Source organism: Papio anubis, chromosome 16, assembly GCF_008728515.1.
Source record: "Papio anubis isolate 15944 chromosome 16, Panubis1.0, whole genome shotgun sequence".
In the NCBI taxonomy this organism is placed as follows: domain Eukaryota; kingdom Metazoa; phylum Chordata; class Mammalia; order Primates; family Cercopithecidae; genus Papio; species Papio anubis.
The window spans coordinates 59,320,768-59,347,324 of NC_044991.1; the positions used below are offsets into that span (position 1 = coordinate 59,320,768).

The 26,557-nt window shown below is 48.3% G+C and overlaps 2 protein-coding genes across 13 annotated transcripts in view; one reads left to right on the plus strand and one right to left on the minus strand.

Moving 5' to 3' along the window:
* Window positions 1-6: 6 nt before the first annotated feature.
* PLAGL2 (PLAG1 like zinc finger 2) lies at window positions 7-14,933 on the minus strand. 6 transcript variants are annotated; one of them, XR_652405.4, is made up of 3 exons: window positions 9,099-14,733; window positions 3,006-5,158; window positions 7-585 (listed from the first exon to the last, which is right to left on the minus strand). XR_652405.4 is itself a non-coding variant. In XM_003904886.5 (3 exons), exons 2-3 carry the CDS (start codon window positions 9,356-9,358, stop codon window positions 3,928-3,930), a joined length of 1,491 nt encoding a protein of 496 aa, XP_003904935.1. In that variant the 5' UTR covers window positions 9,359-9,472; window positions 14,791-14,933; the 3' UTR covers window positions 8-3,927. The 6 variants fall into 6 exon arrangements, 5 of the variants coding, with proteins under 5 accessions (XP_003904935.1, XP_009214621.1, XP_017800390.1 ...); XM_003904886.5 differs by adding an exon at window positions 14,791-14,933 and having other exon boundaries at window positions 8-5,158; window positions 9,099-9,472; XM_009216357.4 differs by having other exon boundaries at window positions 8-5,158; window positions 9,099-9,472; window positions 13,450-14,733.
* A 43-nt stretch (window positions 14,934-14,976) lies between these two features.
* Window positions 14,977-26,557, plus strand: part of POFUT1 (protein O-fucosyltransferase 1) — a 31,710-nt gene continuing 20,129 nt past the window's right edge. For 3 of the 7 annotated variants that reach the window (XR_002515158.2, XR_001891949.3, XM_021921157.2), the window contains exons 1-4: window positions 15,081-15,215; window positions 17,179-17,300; window positions 22,732-22,914; window positions 24,044-24,156. Coding sequence is in view for 5 of the 7 variants with exons in the window: in XM_021921157.2 (XP_021776849.1) it covers window positions 15,092-15,215; window positions 17,179-17,300; window positions 22,732-22,914; window positions 24,044-24,156 (542 nt within the window). In the remaining 2 variants the exon portion in view is untranslated. Of the gene's footprint in view, window positions 15,216-17,178; window positions 17,301-18,798; window positions 18,852-22,731; window positions 22,915-24,043; window positions 24,157-24,442; window positions 25,421-26,557 lie in introns of those variants that run through there. The other 4 variants (XM_009216355.4, XM_021921156.2, XM_003904885.5 and 1 more) reach the window with 4 other exon arrangements.

A 26,557-nucleotide genomic window follows, 5' to 3' on the forward strand; every position in this document is an offset into this window, starting at 1 on the left:
CCCAAACACATCATTCAGAAGTTTTTAATAAACAACTTCATTATAAAAACCTTTTTTTGAAAATGTAATTCTGTAAAACATTGAAAAATCTACTTTAACAAAGATATGCCCTGTGCATTTTCTAATGGCACTTATACTTTACAATTAAAAACCTTGTTTTATATAAAGCCAAAAATACTCCAAGAGGTTATTCACTGTGTTTACAAAGTGCTAGAAGATTTCTGTCTTGTATTTTTCTCTTTAAATAATCTGGAGTTACAAAGCCTTGACCGCTGGTAGGGAGGGAGAAGCATGAGAAGTGGTGTCTCAGGAGTTCTAGTGCCAAATATGCAGAGGTGGAGAGGTGCACGTGGGAAGCGTGAGCTGAGGAAGTCAGCCGGCACACAAAGAAGTCGGCCTGGAATGTTTCCAAGCCCTCCAGGGAGGCACAAGACTATCATGGTGAATGAGCGCCCTTCCCTCACCACAGGCCCTACTCTCCAGAGGCGAAGGCCACGGCCAGTTCCTTCCACAGCAGGTTCAGAGCTCCAGGAGAGGCCAGGGTGGGGTCCCAGAGGAATCTGGACTTTTCTGGCCAACACCTGCCTAAGGCAAAGTTTCTTGTTACATAAATATCCTTGTTAAAAAGTAAAATATTGATCCTGTACAATATAACCTGTTAAAAAATCGTGCTTACAAACAGCTCCTAGATAAGAGGGGAGGTGGAGAGAGGACGGAGAAAACAGCTACCAAAAAGGCAGGGGGGAATTTAAAGGACTACTAGGGAAAGCTTTAGGGCAGTGGGAGAATTCCAACTTAGGACAATATCTACGAGCAAAAAAGTAATCACACCTGCTTCCCAGATTTCAATTAAGAAAATGCCATTTGTAAAAGGTTGGGGAGGGGGCAACCTCATTGGTGCTCCTTTCCCTGCCTCCCACCTCAAGATGATGCAGAGATCCTTTGAGCTGACACCTGGGCATGTCATCCCCTTACCCCCAGGGCTGCACTCAGCCCTGACCAGCTACTGTGTAGAGTGGGAGGGAGACAGCCCATTGCTGACAGAGGCTGGAGGTGGCAGGGAAAGGGGACATCACCCCTTTTTTTCCTGGTCCCTCATTGGTCTTTGCCATATGCCATGGCTCGTGTCCTGGGCAGATGTCCCTCAGGTTCTCATGGCCTCAGTAAGCATACTGAAGTGAGTTTGGGTACTGAGTATAGGATAAAGCTATTCTTATCCTTTGAACAACCAGGCCACTAAGGCTTTTTTTTTTTTTCTTTTCCCCTCCACCCCCCAGATTTTAGGAAGGGAGGTTTAAGAAATGACTGGCTAGCTATGGTCCAAAAAAAAAAAGGTGAAGGCAGATATCATTCCTCTGTACCAGCAAAGTTCACAGTGATAGGAAAATTCCTTGTGGGTGCTGAGGACACTAAGGGAGGAGAAAAGGAAAGACAGGATAGATGGGAGGACACGGGAATGGGGAAGGCAAGGAGAAAAGACAGGAGGTGGGGGCAAGGCCCCAGTTACAAGGGTTTAAACAGTTGCTTTGCCAGTCCTATGACTTTCCCAGCATCACTTAACGGGGAGAAAGAATTCGAGGGAGGGACAGGAAAGGGCAGGCAGAGAGGAAAGGACTCCTCTAACAGCCCAGGACTTTGTATTCTGCAGCCAGAGGCTCAGTGGCCTCTGTAAACTGAGGGTCTAGGGAAAGTGGCCATTAAGGTGAGAAGGGTTGCTGGGTCTAGTAATGAAAACCAGATACAACAAGGAGGATGGCAACAGCGAGTCCCAACTGGATTCTCACATACTATCGCCTATAATACAAGTCCCAATAACATGCACAGCATGCAGGAGGTGGCTGCGTACCAAGGTAGACGCTTTTTCAGATAAACCTTAATTAGTCCCTGGGACTCACTGAAACTAATTCTTAGAAGCAAATCATCTAGTCTGATTCTAACCTTGCCAGACATTTTAATATCTGGTTTTGTTTTTTAAAAAGTATCCCAAGCTACCCTGCCTAAATCGAAACACACTTATTCCAAATTGCTTCCAATCAAGGGCTAGGGAGCTAAATTTTAAGGCTTTTACCTCAAACAAGGAGTACTGGCTTGGGCTGAAGCAGAAGCCTGAGTCCTGGACCTGCTCAGTTCCTGATGACAAACCAAGTGAACCTAGACAGAAGTTGGGTGAGGGAGAACTGGTAGGAGGCTGAGGCAGTTCCTTGGTAGTTTGTCCTGAAACCCTAGTGGAGAAGTCAGCAGGAGGCACCTACTGAGAGAAGTGCCCAGAAACTGCTGACTGCATCTGTTAAGAGTTAACAGTAAAGAGGTAGAAGTGTGTTTCTGAATCAGGGTGGAGGCGTCTCAAGGGTCCCACAATGGAAGTCCCTGAGCTGCCTCCCTTCCATGAGTGGGAAGAGTGAAGCCCATGAAGAACTGAGATGAAGCAAGGATGGGGTTCCTGGGCTCTGGGCAAGGGCTGTACTCTCTGCGGTAGGGAGCCCCACAAGTCAGAAGAGAAGAACTGATCATTTGTTGCAAGAAACCTTGCTGGATACTGGGGGAAAACTGGAGGCGGGGGCGGAGGCACAAGGAAGTAGAAGTGATTTGACGGACAGCAGAGAAGCCTATGCACAGTGGCCGAGTCCACTGTAAAGTGGAAGAGACAGAAGGGACATTGCGGATAAGGAAAATTTTGGTTTGGGACACAACAATGTACCCATAGATTAGGACTTAGCTATCTGCCCATTCCTTTCTGCAAACTCTTCTTCCAACAATTCCACAACTTCCTGGAAAAGGGACAGGTGGGAGGAAGACAAATGAAGGGCTCAGACCTCCTCCTTCACTATCCACACCAACCCAGACTCTGCTTCCGAGACTAGTAACAACAGCTCATGATGTTCAAGGTGGGGACTAAGGGATGGGGAGGTGACGGATATGGGCATGCCTTTCATTTCTTCCCCTCTCCAGTTCAAGAGAAGGATGAGGGGGTCATAATGTACTTGGAGAAAAACAGAATTGCAGACCTGTGAGAAAACTGCTCCAATCTTCTTGCCTGTCTTCTGTGGACACTGCCGAGGCAGGCAGGAACAGATGCAGTCATGGAAGATGGCAGAGACTGGAGCAGTCCAAACTCAGTTTATTTCCCCACGGGGGAAAAATGTGACCTCAAGTGAAGAGAAGTCAGCAAGACCCGACTCCGCCTTGTAAACAGGACTCCAGTTAACACCAGGTACCAAATGGTTCAGGCTGGTGCCAACTGGAACGGACTGATGGGAATGGATTCACGGTGTGTAAACAGTGTTCACTGCAATCATTCTAAGGCTAACAGCTTGGCAAGGGAGGTGAAATGGTGTGTCTGAGGCGACTGTGTAAACGGTACCGTTGCTGGACAACACTGACTGAAAATGGAGGTGCTGGTACAGGATGCATGGGTGGATGGGAAATAAAGGCCTTCTCTCCTGCCCATTGGTTGGAAGCAGGCTATGGAGCCAAGTGACCTTCTACAGCAGGGCCTGACCAACTGACTGCTGTGGGGTCTGCAGGTTGGGACCAGAAGGCGGGCTTCTTGGGCAATTTCTCTTGAGGTCATCCAAGGTGAAACCCTCTGTGTCTCCAAGAGGCCTCCCCATTCTCCAAAGAGGAGGAGGTTCTGGCGCTTTGGAGAGGAAGAGGGCTAAGTGTGGCTCCCGATTCAGGTCAAAAAAATAAAAGTAAAAAATACCTGAAGTCCTATGGTATGAGATCTTTTCACAGGGTTGGGGCTCAAGGCTCCTTCTGGAATTGATCCTGGAGCCTGAACCCCCAAACCAAGTGCTCCATACAGACACTGGAATTTTTTTTGAACCCAGCTCTGAAAGCTCAGCTGCCTTCATGGGGGACACGGATGGGGTGGGTACTAAGGCTCCCTAACAGAGCCAAAAACTGAGCTGAGGGCCTCTGTGGGGGCTACTGGAATGCTTGGTGGAAACGAGGCAGAGTGGTGCTACTCAGGCCAGACGTGAAGACAGGAGGCAAGGAGTGCAGAGGCCCAAAGTTCAGTGGTCCCCCAGCTCCTGGGGAATCTTGAGGCTGAGCTTGCAAAGTGGTGAGCAGGGGCTGTGCCTCGGCCTGGGAGTAGCCCATGACCAGGCCTCCTGTGGCCCCAGGTGGGTTACACGGGGGCAGGTTGAGTGGAAGAAAGCCCAGTAGGTGGGAGAAGTCCACATTAGCAGCGCAGAGGGCCTCAGAGAGGTTGGCGGGGCTCTTGGCAAGCAGTGCTTCATCTAGGAGGGCCGCAGCTGCCGCCGGCTGAGGTGAGGCGGGCTGGGGTTCAGCGGATGAGAGAGACAGGCTTCCAGGAAGCTCCGCCAGAAAACTATCCACCTCCACTTTGGGCAATTTGTCGGGCAAGTATGAGGTAGATCCAAGCTGGTATTTTGGAGGGAGCTGAGCTGGGGAAGAGATAGGTGAGGATTCCAGAGGGTAGCTCATACCCATGGGCAGCGTGTTGTGCACCAAGGAGTGTGGCATGCCCGTGCTGGGCATGGTAGGGATGTGGGCACCATACATGCCCATGGGCAACATGCCAGGGAAGGCCTTGGTCCCCATTACGTCCCGAGAGGCCATGCACAGCACAGGGCTCAGCTCTTCCTTCACACTGACTGTGGAGCTGCAGCTGAGTAGGCCTAACATGTCCACGGGCTCTGTCTTGATCTTGAGCAGCTCCTGCGAGTGGCTCTTCTTGACATGACGCGTCAGGTGGTCCTTACGGCCAAACCGCTGGGCACAGTACTGGCACAGGAAGTCTTTACGGCCTGTGTGCACCACAAGGTGCCGCCGTACATCCTTACGAGTATAGAACCGCCGGTCGCAGTGGTCACAGGGGTGCTTCTTCTCCTTGGCACCGCCTGCTACCCGGCGTGAGTGGGCCTTCAGGTGCTCTAGCAGGGCCTGGGTACTCTCAAAGGTCTGCAGGCACACCTTGCAGCTGAGGTCACCGCTGCTGGCAGCATGCATGGCCAGGTGGCGCCGGTAGCCCAGCTTCGTATTGTAATTCTTACCGCACTCAGAGCAGTGGAGGGCCTCTTTGTTAGGGTCATGGGTCTGCAGATGGTTCCGCAGATGGTCCTTGCGGTGAAACATCTTATCACAGTACATACACTGGTGAGGTTTCTGGGCTGAGTGGGTGGCCATGTGCCTGGGGGTAGAGACGGGGAGAGGGGAGAAAGCAGAAAAAGGGGAGATCACAAGGGATGACTGGACAACCAAGGTGTCCATTAACAGGAAACTAGATACAAAAACTATGGTAAAGGCTTGCAATGCAATACCAAACCAATTATATTCTACAGATATCCTTGCTTATCTGCAAAATAATGTGTACCGATATTCTTTGCAGCATTCCTTGTAGTAGCAAAAAAAAATCAGAAACAATCTGATCGTCCAATCTATCAATAAGGAACTGGTTACATAAATTATAAGTCCATAAAATGACTAACTTTTCAAAAATGAGGCTTTATGTGTACTTACAGGGAACATGCTCCTAAGAGACAGGAAGTAGAAAAAAAGGAGGCAGAATAGTGGATACAGAATAGGACTCTATGTGAAAAGGGGAAAAATATATGTACATTTGCTTGTATGTGCCTAAAATATTTCTGGAAGGATATACAAGAAACTAATACCAGTGGCTGCCTATACAAAAAAGAACCGAACAGCTTATGGATGGGTGTCATGGAGAATTTTCATCATATAAGTTTTGATACCTTTTGAATTTTGAATTACGTGGATGTATTTCGTTTTTCAGACATTACATTTAAATAATTTTAAATGATACAATAAAGAGAAAATGAAATATATCTAAACTTCCAGTCTGGGCACAGTGGTGCACGCCTGTAATCACAGCACTATGGGAGGGCGAGGCAGGAGGATCGTTTGAGCCCAGGAGTTCGAGACCAGCCTGAACTATAGCAAGACCTTGTCTCTACAAAATCTTAAACATTAGATGGGCATGGCAGCACGCACCTGTAGTCCTAGCTACTCAAGAGGCTAAGGCAGGATTACCTGAGCCCAGGAATTCGAAGTTGCAGTGAGCTATGATCGCACCACTGCACTCCATCCTGGCTGACAGAGCGAGACTTCGTCTCTAAATAAATAAATTAACTTCCTTATCTAGAACAAATTTCCAAGATATGCAGGGCTAAGTCAAAAAAGGAAGTTCAATACAGTGCATGTAATACAATCTTTTTTGAAAATAAAAAAGAAAGGGAATATACATGTTTGAATGTCTTAGGAAAGATACACAAAAACCAACCCACCAGCTGCCTTTGGGGAGAGGAACAGGGACTTCAAGTGTGAGGACCATTCACTCTTCATGGCATGCCAGTTAGTACCACTTGAAGTGCTTGTCATGTAAACCAGTAACACTTAAAGAAATGTTTTAATGGTATGGCACTTCAGTGTCCCTTGGTTTACCTGATCCCATATGGTTGAAAAGTGGCTCAGAATCCAGGAACTGTAATTCACAGCTCCAGCGCATATTCAGAATCAACTCAGCACCCACTGTTTGCCAGGCTCTGCGTAAGTTGTGTCATTAACCTTGATCTCCAGACAAGGAAAGGAGTCTAAAAAACAAGGCGGCCCCCTCACCCGCCAGTTGGTAAGTAGCAGAGGCTGGATTTAAACAGGCCTTCGGAAGACCTGTGTTCAGTCAGGTATGCAACAGTTGTCTCTCTCGTACAGCACTCTGTGATCCTTTCCACCTGGAGGGTATCAAACACACCCACTGCCCACATCCCACATGTGCATGCTCAAGAATGCTCATGCCTGTGTGGGTTACTGTCAACCTCCTGTAATGGAACTGACATGGTAATGTAGAGAGGGAGGTGCTTAGTGATCCACTGTTCATTTCCCTCATTTTGCAGGTGAGGAAACTGAGGCCCAAGGAGGTTTAGTAACTCACCTAAGATCACACAGTAAATTATACGTGATGAGTCAGGGCTCCTGCCTCCTGACCCAGGACCTTTCCTGCAGCCGCCCACTGGTAACCAGACCATCATTAAGAAAGTCTAAGAAGGCTGAGTGCAGTGGCTCATGCCAATAATCTCAATACTTTGGGAGGCTAAGGTGGGGGGACTGCTTGAGGCCAGGAGTTTGAGACCACTCTGTGCAACACAGGGAAGAGACTCTGTCTCTAGAAAATGTACAAAAATTAGCGGGTGTGGTGGTGGTACATGCCTGTGGTCCTAGCTACTCAGGAGGCTGAGGCAGGAGGATCACTTGAGCCCAGGAGTTTGAGGCTGCAGTTAGTTATGATCACGCCACTACACTCCAGCTTGGGCAAAAGTGAGACCCTGTCTCAAAACCAAAAAAAAAAAAAAGAAAGCCTAAGAATATGGCTTTGACTGGAGTTCCCTTAAGATATAGGAGCACACAGAGAATCTAAGCACTCCTGAGGACCACAGAACAACTATCAAGAGGGCAATCCTGGCTACCACACTACCCTGTTGCCTATTTTAGTCCCTTCCTATTAACTGTTTTCCAGATGAGGAACTGAGGCTTTGTGGTCATCTTGTTCATGTGTTTACTTGTTTACTGTCTGTACCCACTATTAAGACCATAAACCCAAGGAGGGCCAGCACCCCCATCTGACTGGCTCACTCCTCTACCGCTTGCACCGAGCACCGTGCCTGGTACAGAGCAAGAGCTCAATAACGTTGGGTAGATGAATGGATAGTTGGATGACTGTGCATCAGGCCAATCTACCTCATTTCTAAAGGGCAAGTTCAAGGTTCCTCTAACGTGAAAAGGATAAAATCAAAATTGCCCTTTTTTTTTTTTTTTTTTTAGACAGCCTCGCTCTGTCACCCAGGCTGGAGTACAGTGGCACAATCTCAGTTCACTGCAACCTCCTTCTTCTGGGTTCAAGTGATTCTCCTGCCACAGCCTCCCAAGTAGCTGGGACTACAGGCATGCACCACCACACCCAGCTAATTTTTAAAAATTTTTAGTAGAGATGGGGTTTTGCCATGTTGGCCAGGCTTGCCTCAAACTCCTGGCCTCAAGTGATCCACCCACCTCAGCCTCCCAAAGTGCTGGGATTACAAGTGCAAGCCACCATGCCTGGCCCAAAATTGCTTTTGACCATGCCTGCCTGTCTTCACCAAAGCAACCAAAGCTGCTCTTCTCTATCTGCCTTATGTCAGGACTTTTACATTTAATTTCACTTTAAGTAGGGGTTCTTGGGCTTACAAGTTTCAGAAAAGCAGCTGCCCCAGTGGGCAACAGGGACACAGACATAGTTAAATGAGTAAGTAGCAGGCTGATTCAGTAGAAGAGGCACTGCAGGACCTCTGAAGCTGTGTGACCTTGGGTAAGTTACGTCCCTACTCTGAGCCTCTACTTTAAAATTTACAGACTGGGCCAAAAGGTCTACTTCTCCTTCTAAAGTTCAAATACTGATTCCTGATTCCTAACTTCTAGCTAAAATTCTGACCATCACCTGACAAAGGTGAGGAAAGCAATATTTTTAAAAAATGTTCAGGGCTAAGTACGGTGGCTCATGCCTGTAATCTCACAGCTTTGGGAAGCCAAGGCAGGAAGATCACTTGAGCCCAGGAGTTTGAGACCAGCCTGGGCAACACAGCCAGACCCCCATCTCTACAAAAAATTAAAAACATAATCAAGTGCAGTGGTTCAAGCCTGTAATCCTAGTTACCTGGGAGAATGAGGTGAGAGGATCACTTGAGCCCAGGAATTCGAGACTGCAGTGAGCTGACTGCACCACAGTACTCTAGCCTGGATGACAGAGCAAGACTCCCATCTCTTTAAAAAAAAAAGTTCAAGGCTGCCTGACATTAGCACCCAGATCGTTACTAAGAAGGTGTAAGAAGGCCGGGTGCAGTGGCTCACGCCGGTAATCCCAATAGTTTGGGAGGCAACCCATCAGATTCTAGTGTCTGAATCAAGCAATCTGAATCAATTTTTAGAGAGTGACTTCAACTGTTTGGCATTCGGGGTATACTTGTAGGACAAATTAACCTCCACTCTTCTGCCACAGATTAAAAACCCACTCTAGGCAGAGTCTCTCTGCTTTTTCCCTCTGGGAACCACAGGGCAGGAAGAGATATGAGAGTGTCACCTACCTATACAGCTTGTATTTGGAAGCAAAAGCCTTGCCACAGTGCAGCTGAGGGCAGCTATATGGTCTCTGCTCTGGTTGCGGAAGGGTGTGAGGCCTCAGCTTCTCCCCATTTGAGAAAGGTGTCCCCGAAATTTCACATTGGCACTTCACTTGACTCTCCGCCTCCCGGCCCCGAGGCCTGGGAACTAGTTTCCAGCCCACTTCCTCCTCCTGCTTTGCATCTTGAATCCAGGGGGGGACGCTGGTGAAAAATGTGGTCATGGCAAGGCTAATGGCAAAGGGCCATGTTATTGAGAAAGCCTCTCCATCCACTCCACACAGGCTCTCAGCTCTGTCACAGCCTCCAACGCAGCTTTCAGAAAACAATCTCTTCACCTGAAACATCAGAACACCTGGTGTTAGGGAGCCCAATATCATGAGAACATGGGCTCTGGAGGCAGACAGATCCCGTTCCAATCCCAGCCCTTCCACTTAGAAGCTGTGCGACTTTCAGCCAATTACTTACTTCCCTGAGTTGTTTCCTCATTTATAAAATGGGCATAATAATCTCTTAAATTGTAAAAATGTTTTGAGGATTACATGAGATCATGAATATAAAGCATTCAGCAGAAGGCTGGGCATCCATTAAGTCCTTAGTGGTAGCTACTATTACTAGTACCATTTAGGCTAATAAGAAACAAGATAAACTGAAGAACCAAAAGCCCCAAAACTTCAAACTTTTTCTTCTGGACCTCACTTTTATATCCTTTCCACTGAACCTAGAGATAGCGGTTCCTCCTTCTCATTACCCTGGCACCTCCTCGTCCACTACTTTCCACAATTCTCCTCCTCATGGAGGTGCTAAGGAGCAATAAAATGCCCAAAAGGCAAAAGAGGAGGAAGGGGAAGTCTCTGCTTAGGAAATTTACATCCTGGATAGTCAGCCCTGGTACCAGATGTGTTTCTTAGCAGTGCATCAACATCAGGAGGGTCTGTCTGGGAAGGCAACAGCAGATTCCTAGCATTTTCCCTAAACCAGGACTGGTCCCATCCTGACCACCACCACTTCTTTGGGTCTCTGTCTCAGGGCCCAGACCATCCCTCTTTAGCAAAGCCTGTCCAACACCCCTAGGTGCTGAGGGGCCCCTCCTACAGGCCCTCAGAGTACATATGCACATCTCCATTAGAAGAAGGTAGTAAGCTCGCATTGGAATTTACTCCTCTCCACCAGCCTGATTATTTGAGGGCTTGCATCATCTCTCTTTCATCTCTATATACCTAATATCTAAAAAAGGAACCTCAACTTTATTTCAGATAGGTTAACTAGTCACTGAATGCAGGCTGATTCTCAGGGACCAACCTATGCCCAGGTAGTTCTGGTTTAAACTGGGTTCGCAGCCATTCCCAAGTGGGGAGCCAAAATCTTAAAGTCTGATTCTTTCTCTTGTTGAATAGAAGGGGAGATGTGCAAGGATGACACAACTCCTTTCCGGATACCAATCCAGAGGAAGAGGATGGGAGTTACCACATTGACTCTCAAAAGGGGACGAGACCCACATTCATACTCTCGAGCTTACCACAGATTACCAACCACAATGCAACCTGCTACAACAGGGGGATTCCCTTTGAAGAGATCGTGCCAAAATTTGATCATGAGGCTTTTCCATGTGAAGAGAGAAAAAGGGGTGTCTGGGGATTATCCACGAGAATCTGGGGAGGGCTCCAACTGCACAAACTAGCTGTGGGCTACAGAATGCTTGCTCAGCTCATTAGCACCTGCTGCTTACAGTGATCATTCATCCAACAGACTGGCCGTGAACAAGATGATGGGATCAGCGGGTTCATGCCCCAGAGAGCTTTGCTCATCATTAACAAGAGCTACGTCCTGTTCAGGAACCATTCCTCTTGTGGAAGAAACACTGCGATGTAATATGATAAACATATCCCCATCATGAGTGTAGATTTGTCTAGAAAGATCTGCACTAAGGTGGCTGCATTTTGCATGAATCACATGCTGAGGAGGGGTAGGTAGCACTAAAAACCAGTCCCACTTCAGCCTTCGAGTCATTATGGCATATGTGCCTGCTTCACTATAAACCTCAAAGGCCTGTGACGTCTGGCTTTCATTGTTTAAGTCCCCTCCTCCTTTGCAAGGGTGGAATTACCTGTAATACCAGCGATTACTATGCACCTTGGAATTGAGCGGACAGTGTGCTCGAGTGTGCATGTTTAGATTGGAGGGAATTACCCCTACCTTCAAAGTCAAATTCTACTCCCCCTTCATTTTGAAATCATGCACCTCAGCCTCTGGAAAGTTGGGAATGGCAGCCAGAAGGAAACAAGTCGCATCAGTTTGGCTGATGTGAGAGAGGAGCCTAGCCCTGGAAACTCCACACAAACTCAGAAAGAGAACATTACGTCCCCACCTCCCACACGTCCACCTCATCTGTTCTGAACAAGCACAAACAAGACACAATAGTTTAGTAGGCTGCTACCGAAAGAGTGAGTAATGGGCTTCTAGGAAAGAGGCTGGTGGTGGCTAAGGAGCTTGTACTGATAGAACCAAAGGAGGAAAGCAGCAGCCATGCGCTCACCGTGATCTGCTTTTAATGGAGTTATGTCTTCACAAAGAGCCAACACCCTGATCCTACTCTCCTACACTTTTCAAAAGGCACAGGAAGTCCCTACCTACAGTCACCAGCAGCCTCTTGGATAACCAAAGCTGCTAGTGTTACCTATGAACCCTTTTGGGGATCTAGTCTGTCTCTCTCTCTGCCCTTTGTCTGCAAACTCCTCTGATCCAGAAACATTCCTGGGTTTGTCTCACATAATCAGAAGGTCTGTTCCTTCAGACTTGTCCTTCCTCAGCAAAACTGTGAAAGAATTCTACTTCTCTTTCAAAGCTGCTCTTCTGGTCTCACATTTTAATCTTAACGACTATAGACTACAGAGAAGCTGACAGAACCTGTTTCCATAAAACAAACACAATCCTTCCCAGTTACTGGCATAACTCAGTATATTTGCAGCCTAAGATTCTTTCTAGTGCCTGATCTGAAAGGGGAAAGAACCTTGGACTTGCTATCAGAAGAGCTGCCACTTACTAACCGGGAAACCATAGGCAGTTTACTTTATTTCTCTGAACCTCAGTTTCCTCAATTTCTAAAATAGGGATTTATTTTCCTTACCTGTAAGATTCGTATAGAGGATTAAGTGAAATAATACTCTTGAAAGTGGCTGATACAAAATGTGTGCTGAATACACGCAGTGCCTTCTCTGAGGTCTCAGCTGTGTCTGCCCCTTTTTCCGCATGAGGCCTGAGTAGTACTTCTTTTTTTCCTCTTTAATGTTACTTCTCAGGCCTCAGAGTGAGTTTCCTTCCTTTCCCAACCTCTCCCCCAGAATGCAGTCTTCCCCTTTTCCCTCACAACTAACCCTCGGCACATCCCCTTTAAAGAGCCCTTTACTTTACCTCCCTCTAAGCACCATATCCTGGGCCAGAGTTCTCTCTTGAGCAGACAGCCACTTTCCTATACCCTCTTCTATTATTAGGGCTCCATATCCCAAACAGGAATGCTTGCTAAAAACTCTGTATGGTCCTCTTTGGAAGCTGAAACTGAGACATATTTCTCTCCAGTCTGTCCATCCCCTGTTATGTGCCATGATGCCTGCTGCCCTCTGATGAAACTATAGTTTTTATGGTGTTACATCATTTCTATAGAAACTGCGTTCTTTCTCCATTATTAGCCTGTTTCCTCATCTGTAAAGCTAAAAATACTTACCTCACAGGCTTGCTGTAAGGATTATTTTAGTGAGGTATGCAAAGGGTTCAGCACAGGGCTTGGCCTGCTAGAAGTACCCAACAAAAGAGAGCTATTATCTTTGTCTTTGTATTGAGTTGCATGTTTCCACCTTCTGCTACCACACTCAAATTCTCCTAACTCCCCCCTAAAAAACTGTTAAGAGATAACATCCCTGCACAAGGAAAGGGTTAATCTTTGAGTGTTCTTAACTAAAGAGACCCACAGAGGATTAACAGCTCCACTTCAGTGACTACCCTAAAATAGCTTTTATCCTCCTGCCCAAGAGTTACTTGGGGATCTGAAGAACTCAATTCAACACCTGCCGGAGGAAATAGACCCGGAACGTTCCTTGGGGTAGAATCTTCCCTAAAGCAGAACCTAAAATAGCAACTGGGAAATTATAAATAGACTTAGAGGAAAGAAAAAAAAAAACAAAACAGATCCTGATCTCGGAACCAGAAACAAATCCTAAAGACACACTGGTTGGCTGGAAAACAGTGAGAAGAGGGGAAATGGGAATGCTGTCGCCCCCTTCCCCCCGCCCACTCCAGAGTGGTGGGAGAATTAAATTACAGGGAGGCTGGAGAGTCTCAATGACTTGCATCATTCCAAGAAACATCAAACAGGATTAACAGGGGTTGGATTTACTCGCAGGCTGCTAATTCTTCTGTCAGTGTAGATGGGCCCTCTTTAGAGTCCCTTTGATTCACTATTTCCTCAGATTCCTGCTGCCTCCCACTCCTGGGGAGGCCTTGAACAAATGGCTGCAACTCATCACAACCCCATTTTCATGGGGAGAAAACCTGACTCGACACCCCCGCCCCCAATCTGGTGGCCTCACTTTAGGAGAGAAGGGTTAGAAACCCAAGGCCAGACTCACAGTCCCATGGCTGACAGGTGGAAAAACACACAAGCCAGGAGACAGGCTATGCTTGCAGGTGAAAGCACCGATTCCCCCACACACCTGTCCCCATATCCTACTCCTAACAGGGCCCTTTCTCCCCACCAAGGTGGGCCACAGCCTGCTCCCAGGCCAGCTTTTAGACCACCCCACTGTGGTGTGGGAAAGGTTCAATTTCCCCGAGCCTGGGAGAGATGGGAGTAGATGAGGGCTGGAGAAGCAAGGGAAATTCAGGGAGAAGTCTGGAGGGAGTCTCCGGGATGGGAAGGAAGAGCGAGGATGGGAAGGAATCGTGAGCAAGTTTCCTGGGTCTCTAAGGGATCCCCACAAGAATGAGATAGGGGATTCTAAGGGTTTGAGGGCTGGGGGGTTGGGGATAGTCAGAAGTGAATCCTCCGAATTTCAAGAGGGTCTCAAAATGGGTAACAGGATGGAAGATGTCGAAAGCTTGGGAGTATGGCCACTGAGGAGGGAACTACAGGTGGGGCTTATCCGACTTCTCCAGACCCAGATATTTGAGGGAAGCCTCAAAGGGGGTTACATAAGTCTGAAAAATGAAACAGGGTACAGAGCGGGCTATCTGGAGCAGCAAAGGGGGTTATGTGGGTCTGGGTAGGCGTGTCGGAGGGAAGGAGCAGGTGCAGCTTATCTGCGTCCCCCAGACCCGGGTCCCTGGTAAGGTCAGCAGCGCGTTATCTGGGTCTCCAGGGAGCCTGGGGGTCGGGAGTGGGGGTCCCTCAGGACTGCGTCTCCAGGTCTCGGAAGGGAGGGGATCAGTGGCCTCCTCGGGTCCCCCAGACACAGGTATGGGGTCCAGGGAGAGTTTTCGTCACCCCAGGGCCTATCTGAGGCCGGGTTGGCGCAGACCGGGCCCCGGATCGGGGGTGTGGGCGACCGCGCTGAGGGGCCCGAGATGAGGAGCGCCGCCGCTCCGAGTACAGGGCGCGCGGACCCAGCGAGACGGCCTCCCGCCCCGCTCCCCGCCGTCCCCTGGGGCCCTCGCCGGCACTCACCGCGCTCGGGGCCCCGCGCTGCGGGCCGGGCCGCGCTCGGGCTCCGCCAGGCCCGCTCAGGCCCCGGTAGTGGCGGCGGTCGGGCCATTGTGCGGTGCATTGTGGGAGCCGCGCGAGCGGGCGCTCGGGTCGTGGAGGGGGCGGTGCCGCGGAATCTCTATGGTCCCGCCCGCCCGCGGGCTAGAGCGGCCGGGGCGGCGCGCGGGCGGCGCGCAGGGACCGCCGGGAGCGGGGCGGGCGCTTGCGTCCCTCCTTCTCTCGCCGACTGTTCGCCACGGCTGTCTCGGGTTCCCGGGCCGACATGGGCGCCGCCGCGTGGGCACCGCCACTGCGCGTGCCTTTCCTGCTGCTGCTTCTGCCGCTCCCGGGGATGCCCGCGGGCTCCTGGGACCCGGCCGGTTACCTGCTCTACTGCCCCTGCATGGGTAAGGCCTCCCGAGCCCTCTGCTCAAATGGAGAAACCGAGGCCGGGAGAGGAGAAGCAACTCCTCTGATGCGCCCAGAGACACCTTCACAGGTCCAGGAGGGAACCTCAGAGCGGGACAGGGCATGCTCTTCTCTCTGCCCTAGTTGCAAGGGCACAGGGGGGCCAACGTGTCCAACCTTCCGTTTGACAGATGAGAAAACTGAGGCTGGGAGAGGTTATGTGACTTGCTAGAGGTCTAAGCTAGCCCAGGGTCCCGTAAATGGAGTTACTGGGGCAGGACTTGATGTCACTGACCCACGCTGGCTCCTGGTGATTTTTCATTCATTCAGCAAATATTTATGGGGCACCTATTCTGTGCCAGGCCCTGTTCTCTGTGCTGGGAATACCGCAGTGAATAAGAAATTCCGCGTCCTTGTAGAGCCTTCATTTTAGTTGGGGAAGACAACCAATAGAGAATAAGTAGGCCAGGCGCGGTGGCTCACTTCTGTAATCCCAGTACTTTGAGAGACCGAGGCAGGATCACTTGAAGCCAGGAGCTCGAGATCAGCCTAGGCAACATAGTGAAAATCCAATCTCAAAAAAAGAGCGTGGTATCATGTGCCTGTAGTCCCAGCTACTTGGGAAGCTGAGGTGGGAGGATCTCTTGAACTGAGGAATTCGAGGCTGCAGTGAGCTCTGATCTTGCCACTACACTGCCAGCGTGGGTGACAGAGTGAGACCCTGTCTCGAAACAAGCAAACAAACCCAGTAAGGGATAAACATAAAACAATAAGTACATAGTTTCATAGAGGATGATGAATACTAAGGGGAAATAAAGAGAGCAGGGTAGGGAGAATCTGAAGGCCATGCCAGGTGCACAGTTGAAATGGGTGTGGTGGATCATCATTGTGGAAGTGGATGATCTTAAGGCCCCCAGTGGCTTCCAGACTCCTGACCATGGCTTTCAGGGCCCTGCATGAGGTAGCCTCCACTGGCCATCTCCACAACTCCCTTCTCTGCTGATCCTCCAGCTGCAGCCACACTTATCTCCTTTGTGTTCCTCACACATGCTCAGGTCTTCCAGTCTGCACTGCTGCAGGTGGCAGTCCCTATGCCTGGAACCCTCACCTCCATTTCTGCCTGACCACTGTTTCCCATCCTTTAGATCTCAACCTAAATGTCACCAGAAAGGATTTCACTGACCTCTACCCAAGTAGTCTCATTACCCTATCACCAAACTTTTTCCATCTCTTTCTGGCGATTATCAACATTTTTCATGTATTTGTTATATGTTTAGTGTCTCCCCAGTGAACTGTGAGTGCCTTGGGGGCAGAGGCCTTGTCCTTCTTGTTCATTCCTGTATCCCAGCACCTAGCACAGAGTCTGGCACATTGTGGCCTCTCAGTCATATCTGTGAAATGAACGAACAGATGGCACGCTGGGATTAACAAAAGGAAGTACACAGGGTCCTTGCTTCTGAGGCATTCACAGGCTGAGGAATCAGCCAGTACAAAGGCCAGGAAGTGAATAAAGATATTTGAGGAAAATTGAAGAACTGAAGTAACTCAGAGCCAAAGTGGGAGGTAAAGGAGGAGAGTGAGTATGGCAGGGGATTGGTGAAAGGAGCCCAGTGAATGAGGCATTCGAGTTGCCCTTCCATGTGCAGGTGAATGGAGATAAAGGTAGAAGGGCTCTTCTGGCTGAGGGACAGCAAGATCAGAGGCATTGGGTGGGGACGGGAATTGTAGAGCATGTTGGGGAAACAGCAAGAAGCCTGGAGTGGCAGAAGCAGTTGTTGCAGGACCTGAAGAGCCTTGGATATCAGACCCAAGAGTCCAGACTTGTTCTTATGCTGTCAGGTCCCCTAGTTCTCCTTGGTATCCCTGACTTTCTACCCCTGGCTCCACAACCTTTCTGAGCCCTGCATGCTCTATGCCCTCCATGCCCCAGGCCTCACCTCACCCACAGTGTACCATTTCCAGGGCGCTTTGGGAACCAGGCCGATCACTTCTTGGGCTCTCTGGCATTTGCAAAGCTGCTAAACCGCACCTTGGCTGTCCCTCCTTGGATTGAGTACCAGCATCACAAGCCTCCCTTCACCAACGTGAGTACTTCCCCCTGACCTTGACCCTTCTCTGCCCTTCCTCAGTCTTGCTTACTTACACTTAACCCTCAAGTCCTCTGGGCTTTACCTCCCACTCCTCTGAGATTGCCCTACCTCCAGCCAGAACTGTCTTCACTGCAATAACAATGCCTAACATTTATCCAGCACCTGTTGTGTGTGGCTGCATGAGAATTAGCTCATTTCACCCTCATCACTTGCCTGTGAGGAAACCGGGGTTTACAGAGGTTAGGTAACTTGCCCAAGATCACACAGCCTGTGAGTAGGAGAGCTGGAATTCAAAGCCTTCTTTGTCTGACTCCAGAGCCTGTGACTTGAACCTAAAGCCTCCATTTCCTTCCCTGATTGGTCCTACCCTCTGTGCATTCCATTGGCCAAGGGTGGTAGATGCTCTTATCAATTTTAAAGGAGACATGCAGGCACAGGTTATTTAATAACATGTCCAAGGCCACAACCCAGGCAGTCTGGCTTCAGTGCCTCTCACCCCATCAAGGGGCTCCCTTGTCATGCGATGCTCACCGGCCCCCAGTTCCTTGCTTATTCTTTGTGTCTTCCAGTGACCCTGTGTCTTTGTTCATATTGTATCTCCCGGAGCCTGACAGTAGGAACTTAATTAATATTTGATGAATTGACTTAATAATTTTTCAGTAGACATCAGAAATAATACTTAGTGTGAACAAAACACTTAATTTCATTCTTACAACTTTTTCTCTGCATAGATTTTACTTTTTCCTTTGCATGCCAGTATTTACAGAGGTTGTGAGATGGAGTCTTTTTTTTTTTTTTTTTTTTTTTGGGATGGAGTGTTGCTCTTGTTGCCCAGCATGGAGTGCAGTGGCGTGATCTCAGCTCACTGCAGCCTCCACCTCCCAGGTTCAAGCAATTCTCCAGCCTCAGCCTCCTGAGTAGCTGGGATTACAGGCATGTGCCACAGTGCCCGGCTAATTTTGTGTTTTTTGTAGAGACGGGGTTTCACTGTGTTGGTCAGGCTGGTCTCAAACTCCTGACCTCAGGTATTCCACCCGCTTCGGCTTCCCAAAGTACTGGGATTACAGGCGTGAGCCACCGCACCTAGCCTTTTTGGAGGTTTTGAACAGCAGTCAAAAGCCTGAGTACCTGAGATCGTAGTCTGACTTGGGTTCTTACTAGTTACATGGCCTGGACAGGGTACTTTACCTCTTTGTGCCTCAGTTTCCTCATTTTAAAAATAAGCTGGTAATGATTCTTGTTACCGTCTTGTGGTAAGGACTGAATGAGTCAGTGCCAGTAACACGCCTTCAGTGTTATCATATGCCACCTCCCTCTTAGAAGCAACTGAGCTCATCAACGTACAGATCCTAGAGTCCATAGTTAATAGAAACCATTGATGTTCTGATAGTTTCACACTCACTTTTTTTATTTTATTTTTTTAGATGGAGTCTCGCTCTGTTGCCAGGCTGTAGTGCAGTGGCGCGATCTCGGCTCACTTCAACCTCTGCCTACCGGGTTCAAGCGATTCTCCTGCCTCAGCCTCCCGTGTAGCTGGGACTACAGGTGCACCACCACGCCCAGCTAATTTTTGTGTTTTTAATAGAGACAGAGTTTCACCATGTTGGCCAGGATGGTCTCAATCTCTTGACCGCATGATCTGCCTGCCTTGGCCTCCCAAAGTGCTGGGATTATAGGTGTGAGCCACTGCGCCTGGCCTCGTACTATTAGAGTGTAGACATTGCCCATCCATCTCCCTCTGGCTTGCTTGCCTCTGTCTCTTTGCCTTCTCAGCCAGTTGTCTTTCTGAATCCCCACTTCCTTGCTTTCTGTGGCTTACTTACCTGCCTCAACAAGGCTCTTCTTTGCCACTGTTAGCATTCTCACTGAGGTCACCAGTGACCTCCAAATTGGCAGGGGTTATTTTCCAGTCTTTCTGTCACCTGACCTCCCAGTGGCACCTGACCCTGTGAGCCTCTCCTTCCTGAACTTCCCTGTTCCAAGACACCACCTGTCCCTGCTACAATCTAACCTCTCAGCATTTTCCTCTTTACACTGTATCAGGGGCCCCTTTTTCTCCACCCACTGTTTAGATGTTAGTGTTTCTCCTCTTTCTGTTTGCTTTTCAGCTATGTGACCTCAGATGTTATCAAGATTCTGTACGCTTGGGTTTCTTCATAAGTAAACTGGAGATGGTTATATTCCTGCCTCTTAGGATTAAATGTGCAAATCTATGTAAAGTGATGAGTGCAGTACCTGGCACTGTGTCAGCATGCAGTAAATATTAGTTGCTATTATTACCATTATTTGCTTTGCTATAAATGTCTGTTGACTCCTGTGGCTTTTACTCTTCTCCATGTGCCTCCCAACTTTATCTCTGGCCCAGACTCAGAATCTCCCCCGATTACAGGCCTGTGTTTCTTTTTTCTTTTTATGTTTTTTGAGACAAGGTCTTACTGTTGCCCAGGCTGAAGTGCAGTGGCATGATCATCGCTCACTGCAGCCTCATTCTCCTCAAGCAATCCTCCCACCTCAGCCTCCAAGTAGCTGGGATTACAGGCACCCACCACCACACCCGACTAATTCTGTGATTTTTAGTAGGGACAAGGTCTCGCTGTTTCCCAGGCTGGTCTCAAACTCCTGCGTCTAAGCAGTCCTCCTGCCTCAGCCTTCCAAAGTGCTAGGATTACAGATGTGAGCCACCACACCCTGCAGAAATTTTTTTGGTTTTGTTTGTTTGTTTTTCATTTTTGATAAAGAGTCTCGCTCTGTCACCCAGGCTGAAGTGCAGTGGCACAATCTTGGCTCATCCGCCTCCCGGGTTCAAGTGATTTTCGTGCCTCCACCCCTGAGTAGCTGGGACTACAGGCATGCGCCACTACACCCGGCTAACTTTTTATATTTTTAGTAAAGACGAAGTTTCACCATGTTGGCCAGGCTGGTCTCGAACTCCTGGCCTCAAGTAGTCTACCTGCCTTGGCCTTGCAAAGTGCTGGGATTACAGGAGTAAGCTACCACACCTGGCCAGAAATTTTTTTTTCTTTCTTCGAGATGGAGTTTTGCTCTTGTCACCCAAGCTGGAGTGCAGTAGCACGATCTTGGCTCACCGCAACCTCCACCTCCCGGATTCAACTGATTCTCCTGCCTCAGATCTCCCGAGTGGCTGAGATTACAAGCACCCACCACCACGCCTAGCTAATTTTTGTATTTTTAGTAGAGATGGGGTTTCACCATGTTGTCCAGGCTGGTCTCCATCTCCTGACCTCAGGTGATCCATCCGCCTCAGCCTCCCAAAGTACTGGGATTATAGGTGTGAGTGACTGCACCCAGCCAGAAATGTTTTAAAATCTAGAAAAATATGCCGAGTGCAGTGGGAGGCAGGCGAATCACTTGAGGTCAGAAGTTCAAGACCAGCCTGGCCAACATGGTGAAACTCTGTCTCTGCTAAAAATACAAAAGTTAGCTGGGTGTCATGGTTCCCGCCTGTAAACTCAGCTACTCAGGAGGATGAGACAGAAGAATTGCTTTAACCCCGGAGGCGAAGTTTGCAGTGAGCCAAGATGGCGCCATTACACTCCAACCTGGGAGACAGAGCAAGACTCCATCTCAAAAAAAAAAAAAAAAATGTAGAAAAATATAAAGATGAGGCCAGGAGCAGTGGCTCACACCTGTAATCCCAGCACTTTGGGAGGCCGAGGCGGATGGATCACGAGGTCAGGAGTTTGAGACCAACCTGGCCAACATGGTGAAACCCCATCTCTACTATAGATACAAAAAATGAGCCGGGCGTGGTGGTGTGCGCCTGTAGCCCCAACTATTCCGGAGGCTGAGGCAGGAGAATCGCTTGAACCTGGGAGGCAGAGGTTGCAGTGAGCCAAGATCACGCCATTGCACTCCAACGTGGGTGATAGGTGAGACGCCATCTCAAAAAAAAAAAAAAAAAAAGAGAAAAATACATAGATGAATACAACCACCAACCATGTACCCACCATTGGAAGTGATAATTGTTAACACTTTCTCATCTTTGTTTCATCTTCTCTTTTTGTTAATAAAAGAAATAAAGCGTTACAGATAAAGTTGGTAAACGATGAAGTCTCTTTTTGACTCCTGGGGCTAGTCCTGTTCCCTTAACAACTGTTGTGGATATAGTATATTTGGTGTGACTCCTTTGATGTTCCTTCCTATACTTTCGTTGTGGCACTGAGCATCCTGGTACCGATCTCCAGGTCCAAAGTGCGAGAACTTCTGTACTTCTCTAGAGCAGATAGTTAGAAGAGGAAAGTATATTAAAAAAACAAAAAAAATTTTTTTTGAGACGGAGTCTTACTCTGTGGCCCAGGCTAGAGTACAGTGGCACAGTCACACATCACTGAAGCCTCAACCTCTTAGATGCAAGAAATCCTTCCATCTCAGCCTCCCTAGTAGCTGGGACTACAGGTGTGCACCACCACGCCCAGCTAATTTTTTAATTTTTTGTAGAGTCAGGGTCTCACTATGTTGTCTAGGCTGGTCTTGAACTCCTGACCTCAAGTGATCCTTCTGCCTCGGCCTCCCAGAGTGCTGAGATTACAGGCATGAGCTACCACACCTGGCCAAAAGGAGCATTTTAAATTCTATTAGATATTCTATTAGATTGGATCCCAAAGTGGTTGCCCCAAAATGTAGACTTCTGCTACCAGCCGTGTACAAGAGTGCCCATTTCCACACAATAGGCTTTTCAGTTTTTGCTAGTCTCATGAGTGAGAAGTAATAATTGTATATATTTGTTATAATTGTAATTTGCTTTTTCCTAATTACTAGGAAGGTTAGACATCTTCTGAGTATGTTGGCTATTTGGGTTTCCTTTGCTGTGAGTTGTTTACCCCTAACCTTTGCCTGTATTTTTCTCTTGGCATCATTTATCTTTTTTTGTTATAGATTAGCAGGTGTTTTTTAACACAGGGATGTTACTGTTTGTTCTTTAGTTTGCAGACTCTCCCCCTAACCTGTCTGTATCCTAACTTTGGCGTCTTTTGATGAAAACTTTTCATTGTCATGTAGTCTGAACTGTCTTGATCTTGGAGTGTTTTTGTTTTTTTGAGATGGAGTCTTGCTCTGTCATCCAGGCTAGAGTGCAGTGGCATGATCTTGGCTCACTGCAAGCAACCTCTACCTCCCAGGTTCAAGTGGTTCTCCTGCCCCAGCCTCCCGAGTAGCTGGGACTACAGGTGCTCACTACCATGCCCAGCTAATTTTATTGTATTTTTAGTAGAGACAGGATTTCGCCGTGTTGGCCAGGCTGGTCTTGAACTCCTGACCTCAAGTGATCCGCCCACCTTGTCCTCCTAAAGTGCTGGGTTTACAGGTGTGAGCCACTACGCCTGGCCTGGAGTGTATTGTTTTAATAAATGTCTAAAGTAGCCTCTAGGGCACTGAGGTGGGACCTCTGCTCCTCCTTTTCCTGCAGCTCCATGTGTCCTACCAGAAGTACTTCAAGCTGGAGCCCCTCCAGGCTTACCATCGGGTCATCAGCTTGGAGGATTTCATGGAGAAGCTGGCACCCACCCACTGGCCCCCTGAGAAGCGGGTGGCATACTGCTTTGAGGTGGCAGCCCAGCGAAGCCCAGATAAGAAGACGTGCCCCATGAAGGTGGGTCCTGTGGGTTCGGGGTCCCTTTCTTCCTGTTCCATGTCCTCTAAGCCCCCAAGACTATGTCATGGCAAAATGCAGAGAAAGGACTTAGAGTAGAAAAACGGAGATTTAAGTCCTGTTTCTGGCATTTGTTAGTGGAGCAGCATCATCTCGGGCAGAAGACTTTGCTTCTCTGAGCCTTCATTTCTACCTACAAAATAGAGATGCCAGTCCCTGCTCTGTCTCACTCATAAAGTGTCTTGAGGGCCAGGTGAAAGAGTGCTTATAAACTGCAAAGTGTCACATCAGTACTAATAACTAATATTCATGTAGCACTTACTATATATGTCAGATACCATGCTAAGAGCTTTACGTGTATCAACTCATTTAATACTCACACTGTTCCATGAGGAGAATACTTATAATATCCCCACTTCATAGAGAGGACACTGAGGACGGCACAGAGAGGGTCAGTATCTTACTCAGGATCACACAGCAAACAAGTGGTAGAGCTGGGATTCAGCCTTAGGTAATTTGGCACCGTTGTCTACCCACTTAACTTGAATACTTTCCTGCATCTCAGCAGGCAAATGAGAGGCTGTCATATCTTATTAGAAGAAATGTGTGCATTTCTGGCACTTTGGAAATAAGGCAACCCCTAAATATGTCTTTCAGCGTATGTTCTAAAGTCTTAGGAAAGTGGTTGGAAGAACCATGAAATTTGAGAAAGGAGACCTAGCTCACAGCCCCAGTAGTGCCCTTACTTAAACCTTGGGTAAGTGTCTGACCCTCAGTGGGCCTTGGTTTCCATCTTGAAAATGAAGGCATTGGATTAGCCAATCTTGAATATCTCTTGAAGCTCTAGTCCTTGGTTCAGGTCTGCTTCTCCCCAGACCGTCATCAGTGCTGCCGGGTCAGCAGGGTGTGACATGTGAACAGGAAAGACTTTCCTGCTGGAAACCAGAATTAAAGCCGAGGCATCTCCTCAGTCCCTGGCCCAGGAATTACAGAGTGACATTCCTCCTAGGCCATCCTGTGAGAGTGTTTTGGCCTGGGTCAAATCACCCAGGTTTCCCCACCTACTGGCCCCATCCCCAAATGGCTTTCCATCCCCCTCAGTAAGCTTTCCACCACTCTCTTTCTGCAGGAAGGAAACCCCTTTGGCCCATTCTGGGATCAGTTTCATGTGAGTTTCAACAAGTCTGAGCTTTTTACAGGCATTTCCTTCAGTGCTTCCTACAGAGAACAATGGAGCCAGAGGTACTTGGAGGGGGTAGGGTTGCTGGGTTTAGGGGAGAGGCATGGAGCTCGTGGGTATTCAGCACCTTCTGGCACTCTCCGGGTCTTCCCCACCCTGATGTATGAGACCAAAGGTGCCGGTGCTCTGTCTGTTGAACTTGGAATCCTGTGTGATCTGTTCCCATCTCCACGCCTGACACGGTGGAACGTTGACCTGCCATGAGGTTGAGAAAGAGTTTATCGGTTGATAAGGGATGTCATAAAAAGAACATTCTGCAGTCACATGAGTCTCAATTTCCTCCTCTAGGCGTGAGAATCACTCCTGTGTTACCTTACTCTTCACAAGGTGAAATTGGGAGCAGCTTCTAGAGAACATCTTCAGGTGCAGACCGAGAAATGATGTCATCTTGATAATTACTGGATGTGTTTATTAATTGCACTCCATTAGCCCCTGTTTAAAAAAAAATAGGTTAGCAGGGCATGGGCACAGGCTGTGAAACATTTATAGGGCGTCTGTCATGTCTGAGACATAATACTCAGAGGCCAGTGGTGATGTGTGAAAATGAGGATGACCGGCCCTGGTTTTCTAGGAGCTATGGTCTCACAATGACAATAATCAGCATAGTGTACTTGTCCTTAATGCTATAGCATGGCAGGAAAGATTGTGGGCTTAGAAGGCAGATATTGGTTAGGAGGTGCAAGGAACATACTAATTCATATGTGGTCAAAGCACTTGGCATTTAATAGGCCAAAGGTAAACAGATATAGAGAAATGAGTCTCACGCCTGTAATCCCAGCACTTTGGGAGGCCAAGGTGGGTGGATCACTTGAGTCTAAGAGATCAAGGCTGCAGTGAGCGATGATGGTACCCCTGCACTGCAGCCCAGGTGACAGAGCAAGGCCCTGTCTCAACAAAACAAAACAAGCACAGGCCGAGGAGTGAGATAGTCCTGAGCCCTGAGCCAGCGCTGATGGTATCTGCTTCGTAGTGCATGAAGTGCATATTCCGCACTAAGCAGCCAGCCAGTGTTGGCTGTCAGTGTTATTGCTCACGTGCTTTATTTTATTTAAGCCTTTGAGATAGTTCATGAAGTGGGTATTGTTACCAATTTCCATTTTATAGGCGAGGAAACTGAGCCCAGTGAAGTTAAATAACTTCCCAAGGTCATTGAGCTGTTGAGTGGACAGCTCGGGTCTGTTTGTAAATCTTTATTTTATTTTATTTTTATTTTTATGTATGTATGTATGTATGTATGTATTTATTTATTTATTGAGACAGAGTCTCCCTCTGTCGCCCAGGCTGGAGTGCAGTGGCGCGATCTGGGCTCACTGTAACCTCCACCTCCCGGGTTCATGCCATTCTCCTGCCTCAGCCTCCCGAGTAGCTGGGACTACAGGCGCCCACCACCACACCTGGCTAATTTTTTTGTATTTTTAGTAGAAACGGGGTTTCGCCATGTTAACCAGGATGATCTCAAATCTCCTGACCTCGTGATCCGCCCGCCTCAGCCTCCCAGAGTGCTGGGATTACGGGCGTGAGCCACCACACCCGGCCTGTAAATCTTTAATAAATAACAACAGCTAAGATTCATTTAGTGCCTTCTATGTGCCAGACAGTGTTCTAAGTCTTCACAGGTATTGACTCACTTACTCTTTCCCTGAGTCTGTGGGTTGTTACTGTCATCTATGCTTTACACTTAGAGAAATTGAAGCAGAAAGGAGTAAGGTCCCTTGCCCAAGGTCATGAAGCTTGAAGTTGCAGAGCTTGGTTTTGAACCCAGGAAGTCTGAATCCAAAGCACCAGTTATTTTATATATTTATATTTGAAACAGGGTCTTGCTCGTTTCCCAGGCTGGAGTATAGTAGTATGATCATAGCTCACCGTAACCTCAAATCCCTAGGTTCAAGCAGTCCTCCCCACTCAGCCCCCCAAGTAACTGGGACTGCAGGCATGTGCCACCACGCCTGACTAATATTTTGTTTTGTTTTGTAGAGATAGGATCTTGCTATGTTGCCCAGGCTGGTCTTAAACTCCTGGCCTCAAGTGATCCTCCCACCTCAGCCTCCCAAAGTGCTGGGATTACAAGCATGAGCTGCTGCGCCCAATCCCAAAGCACCTGTTCTTAATCACCATGGATTAAATAGCTGTGCCTTTAACAGCTGCCAGTTCCTTTCTGGGACTTGCCTTTGCACCTAGTTCATGCACTACTGAGGATCCTCAGTCATGGCAGATTTAAATCTTCTTCATTGTTGATCCCAGATAACACACTCCCATTCGTCTGCCTGCATGGTTCTCCCCCATTCACCTCCGAATGAACTGGAGCTGTTGCCAGAGGCAGACCTGCCCTCAAAAGATGGAGATTTGCCCATGTTGACAGTATGCCAGGGGGAAAAAAAGTGCCACCAACTCTAAAAGCAGCTC